The sequence below is a fragment of the Chamaea fasciata genome, unplaced genomic scaffold (genome assembly GCF_029207755.1).
Source record: "Chamaea fasciata isolate MVZ Bird 193981 ecotype frontalis unplaced genomic scaffold, bChaFas1.0.hap1 SCAF_38, whole genome shotgun sequence".
NCBI lineage: Eukaryota > Metazoa > Chordata > Aves > Passeriformes > Sylviidae > Chamaea > Chamaea fasciata.
The window spans coordinates 1,614,709-1,624,388 of record NW_027094123.1 but is presented as its reverse complement, the minus strand read 5'-3'; the positions used below and the strand labels follow the sequence as shown (position 1 = coordinate 1,624,388).

The window sequence follows — 9,680 nt, the reverse complement described above, 5'->3', positions numbered from 1 at the left end:
CAGCAGCGGCCAAGGGGATTGCTCTGCCACAGTGCAGGAGTCAAGGCTCTGGGTCTTGGCTCAACGGGGCAAAGTTCCCGTGTTTGGAAGGCTCAGGGGCTGCCCCCGGGGCGCGCGGGGCTCGGCGTGGCGCTGAGCGGGCAACGGACAAACGGCCCCGGGGAAAAACGGCCCCGGGGCTTCAGTTGCAGCGGCAGCAGCGGCAGCAGCGGCAGCAATGGCAGCAGCAGCAGCAGCAAAAAAAAAGCTACTCTTGCGACTCCCTCCTGCTTCTCCTCTCCCTCTCCTGCAGTCCCACACCCGCTCCCAGTCTCCCTGTCCCGGTGTCCCCCTCCTCTCCCAGTGTCCCTCCCCCCTGCAGGGCCGGGCCATGCCCCCGGCCCGCCCCCGGCCCCGGGCGGGGCTGCCCCGTCCCCGCCCCCGGGCCTCCCACCGCGCTCTCGCCTCCGCCCGCCTCTGGCTGTCCTGGCGATGGCGGTGCTGGGCGGGGATCGGTGCCTGGGCCAGGGACAGTATCGCCGCGCTTTGCCTCCGCCTGTTCCGAGCCCGGCCCCGGCCCCTCCCGGGCCCCGCGGACACACGCGGCGCGGCCGCTCCCGCCGCCTGCGCTGCGCCTTCCCCGGCCCGAGCTCCGCCGCTGGCCAGCGCGGCCGCCGGCCCCGAGCCGCCAGTGTCGCCTTCCCAGGAGCGAACGCCTGGGGATGCCCGGCCTGGGGTGGTTGAGGGGCGCTCAGGGGCCGTTCCTGGCCCCAGGCCGAGCGCTGACAGCCGCGTCTCACCGGCAGGGAAGGCGCAGCGGGGCCTCCAGGAGCAGTACCGGCTGGGTTCGCTGCTGGGGCGCGGCGACTTCGGAACTGTCTTCGCGGCGACGCGGCTTTCGGATGGCGCCCCGGTGAGCGGCGGGCGCAGGAGGAGGGGGTGCAGGAGGAGGAGGAGAAGGGCGGAGGAGGAGGAAGAGGATGGGGCTGGGCAGGGCGGGCGGTGAGCTCAGCCCGCTGCTCCCCTTGCCTTGCAGGTGGCCATCAAAAGGGTGCCACGGAACCGCGTCCGGCACTGGGGAGAGCTGGTGAGTGAGCGGGGGCCAGCGGGAGAAGCCGGGGCGTGCCGGGCGGGGACGAGCCGAGGCCCGGCAGGGTGGAATCCGCCAGGACGCCTCAAGGGAGAGCGGGCGTGCGGCCACTGGAGGGTGCAGAACATCCCGGGCAGGGTGAGCGCCTCCCCACCCCTGGCAGGGCCTCAGCCCCACTGACGGCATCGTGGTCCTCCCACAGCCCAACGGCACCAGCGCACCGCTGGAGATCGTGCTGCTGGACAGGGTCTCCACTGGCTTCCCTGGTGTGGTCCAGCTGCTGGAGTGGGTGGAGCTCTCCAACGACATCGTGATGGTGCTGGAGCGCCCGGAGCGGTGTCAGGACCTCCAGCATTTCATTCGGGCACGGAGGTTCCTGTCCGAGGAGGTGGCGCGGGAGCTGTTCCGCCAGGTCCTGGAAGCCGTGCGGCACTGCACCAGCTGCGGGGTCCTGCACAGGGACATCAAACCCCAGAACATCTTGGTTGACCTGGCTACCGGGCAGGCCAAATTGATTGACTTTGGCTGTGGCAAGAGACAGCATACACTCAATTTGCAGGTGAGCCCACGCAGGGGGGTGCTCCCGGTCCCAGCATCTCATGGCCCAGCCTGGGTGTGGCAGCAGGGACTCTCCCTTTTGCTGCCAGACACAGCACTGAGTCTTCAGCCAAGTGGCTTTTGAGCAGGGGTGTGTGGGGGGCCAGCTTCCAGCCCTGCTGGCAGCCTTTGCCAGCCACTCTGCCCAGGTCTGGCGCTGGGGTTGGGGCAGGCAGCTCGACAAAAACACCTGTGGGTGAGAGTAGCAGAGAAGCGGGGGCTAGAAGCAGTGCAGCAGCCAGTTTGGCGTGCAGGCAAGAATGGGCTTGGGCTGTTCTGCCTGCCTTATTTGCCCTGGCTTCATAATGTTTTTTGGGGCAATGCAGGCAGGGAGGATGAGGGCATGGTTTTTCCCCGGCGCTGGGTGGGTTTTTCCTTTGGATGTCATGGCCAGGCCTTGCCACGGCTTCCGCTGCCCCCTTCCGACACTAGTAGCTTTTTTTCCAACCCTGAGTTTGTAAACAAGTCACTGGTGCTGGTGAGAGAGCAGCAGGTCACCCCACGTGCCACTGGTGCAGCCCCCGCATGCCCAGGGATGCTGGGGCCAGGCTCTGGGAGCAGCAGCATCCCCCTGATGAACTCCATCTGTATTCCATAGGAACACCATCCTACAGCCCCCCGGAATGGAGCCACTGTGGCTGGTACTATGGCGAGCCAGCTACCATCTGGTCCCTGGGCATCCTGCTGCACCAGATGGTCTGTGGAAGACACCCTTTCAGGAGGGGTCAGAAGATCAGCTGGGACCATCAGCTCTCCCTGCCACAACGGCTCTCTCAAGGTGGATGCTCATCTCTGGGCACGGGGGGAATACCAGTGCTGGGAAACAGCAGTTGGCTTGTGAGCATCCTGCTTTGGCAGCTGCTGAGGAGATGGCACATGTCCTGCTCTCCTGATCTCCTCCAAAACAGGGAATTGGTGGGAAAGTTTAGGCCCAGCTCTGAGCACATGCAGCATGGCCTGGGCATGGGAATAGTGGGACAGGAGCTTTCTCCAACTGACTGGCGGCTTCTGGTTTCTCTCCCCAGATTGCCAAGATCTGATCAGGTGGTGTTTATCAGTGCACTCCTTGGACAGGCCCTCATTAGAAGACCTGTTCTGTGATCCTTGGATGCAGGATACTCACCTGCCATAGAAGAAGGGAGCGAGCCACAGGCACACTTTGATGCAGGGCCCTGGTAAGTTCCAGCTGCACACATGCCTCGGCGATCAGAAGCAGAGCAACCCAGACTTTTTGTCCTGCCTGTGTCACTGCGCAGGGCTCATGGGATGGGCACAGGCAGCCCTCGTGCTGGAGCCGAGCTGCTCTGCCCAGCACTGGTGGCTGCCATCCAGGCTGGTTTTGCTTGTCCTGGTTCACTGACAGCTGGGGCCCTGGGCAGAGCCCTGAGAGCCTGGTCTCACCCCCAGGGAACGAGAAGGAGCCCCTGGAGAAGCTGGACAAGGTGGGGCTGCTGCTGCTGGAGACAGCGAGGACAACATCAAGGATGAAAACCTCTTCTGGGACCTGGCCACCACAAAGGTGAAGATGATTGACTTCGATTCTGGCACCTTCTTCAAAGCCAGGCTCCACAGCCAATTTGCAGATGAGTCCACGCACAGGGGGATGCTCCCAGATTTGGGCATTGCACGGCCTGTCCAGGAACCACAGGTTCCTCTCTTTGCTGGGGCAGGTCCAACTGATTGTTCAGTGGGCTGCCAAGCTGCTTTTTGGCAGGGCTGGGGGCACAGGCTGGGGTGGTTACGAAATGGGAGTTGGCTCCTGGCCCTGCCAACAGCCCCCACCACCCACCGTGCCCTGGGCTGGGGCTGGGGCAGCCAGCCCGACACAAACAAACCCCCCAGGTGGGAGCAGAGGTGGGACTCCAGAGCCTGTCCATGGGCTGCTTTGCTTTGCAGGCAAGGAAGGGCTTGGGCTGCTCCACTGCCCTTGTTTGCTTTGGGATCACCATTATTTTGGGGGGCAGTGCAGGGGGGAAGAGTGAAAGCATGGGCTTCCCTCACTGGTGGGTGGGTTTTTCCCAAGCATGTCGGAATTGGCCCTTCCTCAAGCCCCTGACAGAGATCACATCTTTTACCTTTTCCCTTGTTTCCCCTTTTTGTCTGTTAATTTGTTGTTTGTTTTTCTAAAGGAAGTGTTCTAGGTGGTGTCCAGTTTGGATTGGGAAGTGCTTGGGACCAGCTGTGGCGTGGATGGGCCGCGCCCTTGGAGAAGGCTGAGGACGTGGTTTGGGAGCAGCTTTTCTTCCAGCGGTGGATGGCGTGAGGTGGGTCCCCGTCTTCTTGGCACAGGTGGGGTAAGCGCTTTTGGGAGATGGCAGCCAGCACAGGAGCATCTTGCTCTGGGCAGCTGCTGAGGGCTGGATGCGCCGTGGCTGGCTGCAGGCTGGGCACACGTCCTGCCAGCAATGATGGGCAGCTTTGGGCCCAGCCCTGAGCACGGCCAGCGTGGCCTGGGCACCGCGGGCGGCTGGGACAAGGGCACAGGAGCCTTCAGCTGGCGGGCGGTTTCTGGTTTCTGTCCTTGCAGCCGGGCTCTGCGGGTGCTGAGGCTGCTCTGGGCTCTGCCAGGGCTCTGCTGGGCTCAGCACCGGGCCGGAATCAGCCAAAGAAGAAACGGTGTGCCCTGCAGCAGAGACTTGCCTTGAGCATTTTGGCAATGCAGCTCAAGTTTGCAGTGTACATCTCCAAGAGAAAACATGATACCGCCCAAAAAATAAACTTCTTCAATACCTTCTGAAATGAAATCAATCTGGGATGGCCCCAAATGACATTTTTAAGCTTGCTCAAGCTGTAGCTCAGCTCTTCTCTGAACAGTTCTGTCCTCCACCTGCCTTTTCCTTCACAATGCTCTCTATTTTTCCCCAGTGAGTTCCCAGCCCATGCCAGTCTCCATCACACTGTTGCCTTCCTTGGTGCCCCTCAGCATGAGGAAGACTGAGTCCCAGGCTTAGGGACTGTCACTGGCTGAAGAGTAGCAATGTCTCAGAGGCCCAGAGACATTTTAGTGTCATTCAGAGCTGCTCTCCAGTCCTCAGCTCTCCTCACTGCTGAGTTCCCACTCCCTTTTTGTCGTCCTTCCAGCAGGATGACCAAGGGGCTCTTGGATGTCTCTGTATCCATGCACAGAAGGCTCTGTCTGCGCCAGGGTTTCCATTATGTCTTTGTACCCATGGGTATGGAATGAACACAGAGAGGGAAAGTGTCAGGCACGGTGCTTGTGCACTCCTTCCTTTCTATACAAGACACATCCATGCACACCTCACATACAGATGTATTAAAAGGATAGGGATGGATAGAGATTTTCCACAGAGCTCTAACTTTGGCTCACTTGTAAGCCGGAAGCCAGGGGATTTTTTCCCAGCTTTGTGTGAGTAGGTGTCTAAGAGCTGAGGAGAGCAGCATTTAGAAGCAGTTTCAGGATTTCTAGGCAGGAAATGGAGCTGACAACCATCAGTGTAACTCGCTGTATTCATTGGGATGGGCTGCTGGTTCTTTTGGAATATGGCACAATGGAGAGACAAGACTTGGAACAATCCCAGCTCTCTGTGGATTTGTGCAAAGGGAGAGCAGCAGGAAAACTTTGTGTCTGCTTTGGGGGACACAAGGTCCACGGAGCTGGGGTGGCAGAGGGAAACGCGGGCTGGTGGCAGGTGAAGTCCTGTTTCATGACATCCCAGAGTGGCACAGGACAAAGCTAAAAGCACCCACCACCCCACTGATGAAATCCTTGGGCTGCTACACACAGTATAGGAAAAACTGCTGTCACACAATCCATTGGGATTTAAAACTTTCATTTGCAACACTTTTGCTCCAAGTTTCAAACTGCCAAATTTTTACACTCAAGATGCAGTCGTACACAATCCATCTTTCAATTTCCTATTGCTTTAAGTTTAAATTTACTTCATATTAGGAAATAATTCCAACATCTGCAAAAGAATGCAGCTGATGAATCCTTGCCACGAGCACATTTACAAAGCAACTGAGTTCTCATTTCAAAACATCACTTACATCTTTTTAATCCACACTTATGGAAGACTTTTAACTACACGGTTTTGGGGCAGTTTTTATCTTTTGTATTTTTTCCGGTTTTCTCTTTTTTTTTTTTTTTTTTTTTTTTTTTTTTTTAACAGAAAACACATCCTAAAGAATGTGCTTCCTTTGTTTCCTGTTCCTGTATGGAGCAGCTCCCTTCCCACTGGCCCTGCAGGGCTGAGGCTTTTCCCCGTTGCTGGGCACAGACTGATGGAGCAGCACTGCTGAACACGGGGACACACAGAGGGAGCAGAAGCAGCTGCCTGTGTCCACCTGCAGCTCCAAGGCCCAAACTGGTTCCCCCCTGTCCCAGCTGTTGGGGGGTCACACTTTTATTGGGGTCCCTCATCTATTCAGTCCCCACCCTCCCCGGGCTGCTGGGAGTCCCAGGAACCCAAAAAGCTCCCCCCTCTTCTGTCTCCCCACTTACGGGTACTGGGACTGACTGGGCTCATACTGGGAGTGACCAGTGTTATAAATGCATATTATAAACTTGGCTTTTTGCAAGATGTGTTCTATATGGTTAAGAATATTGTGTAATGATATAAGTTTTTTTTAGTTCTGCTATTAGTAAAGAAAATTAGGCATGGAGGTACTAGATGATATAGTATGCTTAAACTGTCTGTTTGGTCGGGATAACATCTAGAGAACATGTAAAGGAGACTCTGCTATTGAGATACCAACTATCAGCATCTACCATCTGAAGAAAGTATGGACCAAGGCCCAAGCTGGAGGTGATAATGAAGACACAGCCAAGAAACACGCATGCCCTAAAACAGCGGACCCAAGGAGGAACCATGCAAAACAGTTCCCGGAATATGGAAACTAGTTTATGGAAAAATATGAACATTCAACAGGTTGATACAATGGAAATGGTATTTAAAGAATGACTCTGATACAGCAGAGTGTGGACTTGGCTAAATGCCAAGTCAACCGGCCAAACGTACTTAGCTTTTTTTTAATCTCCTAACTGACTCATTTTCTATTAAACCTGTTTCTGAAAATTTACATAGAAAGTGAACCTTGTTTTTCACAGACTGGGCTCATACTGGGACTGACCGGGCTCATACTGGGAGCAGCCACTGCCGGCACCGGGACCCCCCAAAAACACCTCCCGGGGAGCGCCCGATGTCCCCCCGAGGGGCATCTGCTGCTCGGCTTTGGAGCCCTGCGAGCTCCAAACATCCCCCCAACAAACCCCAAACCCAGGGACCCCCCGGGATATTGGGGGCGAGCTCCCCCTCCCCGGCCCCCTGCGGGATGGGGGCGATGATCCCGGCGGTGCCGCCAGTTCAGGGAGCGCTGGAGCCGCCGCTCCCTCCGCTCGTCTTCTCCTCCCGCTCCTGCCGCCGCTGCGCCTCTTCCTCCCTCCCTCCTCCTCCTCCCCCGGGCCCGGGCCCGGCCTGGGAGGGCGGGGCCAAGGAAAGGGCGGGAACTGGGACAGAAAAGGGGCGGGGTCAAGGGAACGCGCGGTCCTAAAACCGCCCGGTTTCGCCTAAAATCGCCAATTGTGCCGAAAATCCACCGTAAATTCACCAGGTTTAGCTTCAAATCATCCAAATGGGCCAAAAATCTCCGGGAATGGGACCAAGACCGAGACAAGATCAGCACCGGAACCCGCAGCAACACCAAGGCTGAGACCGTCACCGCAACTGAGACCGGCCCCGCACAGGCACCGGCACTGGGACCGACATCGAGACCGAGACCAAAACCGGCACCAGAACTGGTACCGGGACCAAGACTGAGACCACGACCGACACTGCGACCGGCACCGGGAACGCTTCGGAACCGGCCCCGGGAAGGCTCCAGGACTGCGGCCAGAACCGAGACCGGCAGCGCTCCGGGACAGACCGAGACCGGCACCGGAACCAGCACCGACACTGGCGCTGATCCGAGACCGAGACTGAGACCGAGCCCGAAACCGGGACGGGGATCGGACCCGGAATCGCCGCGATCGCTCCGGGGAGTTTTGGCCGCGCCTCCGGGCGGGACTGGGCGGGACCGAGCTGGGAGACTCGGAGCTTCCCAAGGCTGAAAATGACTCCTTTAGATTTTCGAATGTGTCTCCCTTAGTATTTTACACAGACCAATCTGATTGGTGACAAAAAAAGACAAACCTCATCAATCACACTGGTCAGACCAGAGGGACATCAAGAAGAAGTCTCTCCTAGGAAAAGGAATGAAAAACAATGCTACAGTTTTTAGAAAAACACTCCTCTTGTTTACAGAAAATTCCCTGAGAAAAGAATTTCACAAAACTAAAAGATCTCAGGCATGAAAGCAGGGCTACAATCTCTCTTGGCTTTTGCAGTACAAAGAGAGGGAGAAGAGAAAATAACTAAGGTCTAATCAAAAGGATAATCGGCAAGGTGACTTCCCAACACGGAACACAGGGAATGTGGGTCACCGGGGCTCTGCCCAATGTGGCTCCTCCAGTGGGGGCTGGAGCTGGAGCAGAGCTCGAAGCTCTTTCTGCACCGGGGGCACTGGCAGGGCTTTCCTGATGCTGCCTTGGTTGGTGTTGGGTCAAGGCTGAGCTCTGTGATAAGCTCTTCCCACACTGGGGACACTCTTGGGGCCTCTCCCCAGTGTGGATGCGCCGGTGGGTGATGAGGTTGGGGTTGTGCCTGAAGCCCTTCCCGCAGTCAGGGCAGCGGAAGGGCCTCTCCTCTGTGTGTGTCTGCTGGTGTTCAAGGAGCTTGCTGCTGACCCGAAACCCCTTTCCACACTGGCAACACTTGTAGGGCCTCTCCCCAGTGTGGATTTTTAGATGCAAGCTCAGGCTGGCTCTGTGGCTGAAGCCCTTCCCACATTCCCCACACTTGTACGGCCTTTCTCCAGTGTGGATGTTCTGGTGCTGGATCAGGTTGATTTTCTGGCTGAAGCTCTTCCCACATTCCCCACACTTGTAGGGCCTTTTCCCAGTGTGGATTCTATGGTGAAAGATCAGCCTGGACCTCAGACTGAAGTTCTTCCCACATTCCCCACACTCATAGGGTCTCTCTCCGGTGTGGATGCTTTGGTGGCTGATCAGACTTGAACTCTGGATGAAACTCTTCGCACATTCCCTACACTCATAGGGCCTCTCCCCAGTGTGGATCTTTTGGTGTAGCCTCAGGTTGGCTCTCTGCCTGAAGCCCTTCCCACATTCCCCACACGTGTACGGCCTTTCCCCAGTGTGGATGTTCTGATGTTCAGTCAGGGTGGCTCTCTCTGTGAAGCTCTTCCCACATTCCCCACACTCGTAGGTGTGTGGAACATCTGGTGGCGGAGTAGGCTGGACCTCTGGCTGAAGCTCATCCCACATTCCCCACACTCGTAGGGCTTCTCCCCAGTGTGGATCCTTTGGTGGAAGTTCAGGTTGGCTCTGCCCCTGAAGCCCTTCCCACACTCCCCACACTTGTACGGCCTTTCCCCAGTGTGGATGTTCTGGTGCTGGATCAGGTTGATTCTCTGTCTGAAGCTCTTCCCACATTCCCCGCACTCGTAGGGCCGTTCACCTGTGTGAATGCTTTGGTGGCAGATCAGGCTGTTGGCCTGGCTGAAGCTCTTCCCACACTCGGAGCACTTGTGGGGCTTCTCCCCATCACGAAGCTGCTCATGGACCACCAGCTCTGAGCTCTGGCTCCATCTCCGGCCGCCTTCCCGGCCCGGCCTGGCTCTTTCCTCCTCACATCCTCGCCAGCTGCGTTTGCAGCCCCTCCTCCTCAGGGATCTCCGGCCCTTTTCCTCTCCGTTGCATTCCTGCGCCGTGGAGCCGCTCAAAACGGCCTCTGCCACGAGCTTCTGCCGCGGGGATTTGTCCTCCCTGCTCTCCATGCTCGGCTCCTTGTCTGGGGGAGGAAGGACAAGGACAGGATGGGATTTGCCTCCGTGTCACAGGGAAGGGGAAGGAGATCACCCGTCTGCTCGGTGCCTGCCCTCCCCGGGCTGCGGCGAGTCCCAGGAACCCTTAAAGCTCCCCCCTCTTCTGTCTCCCCAC

The 9,680-nt window shown here is 57.6% G+C and overlaps 1 protein-coding gene across 1 annotated transcript; it reads left to right on the top strand.

Annotated features, from left to right (window-relative positions):
- The first annotated feature begins 1,301 nt into the window (after positions 1-1,301).
- LOC136303596 (serine/threonine-protein kinase pim-1-like) lies at positions 1,302-6,699 on the top strand. Its single transcript, XM_066207218.1, has 6 exons — positions 1,302-1,628; positions 2,265-2,444; positions 2,692-2,841; positions 3,074-3,185; positions 3,796-3,930; positions 6,345-6,699. The coding sequence occupies exons 1-3, from the start codon at positions 1,383-1,385 to the stop codon at positions 2,704-2,706; spliced, it is 441 nt and encodes a 146-aa protein (XP_066063315.1). The 5' UTR covers positions 1,302-1,382; the 3' UTR covers positions 2,707-2,841; positions 3,074-3,185; positions 3,796-3,930; positions 6,345-6,699.
- The last annotated feature ends 2,981 nt before the right edge of the window (positions 6,700-9,680 follow it).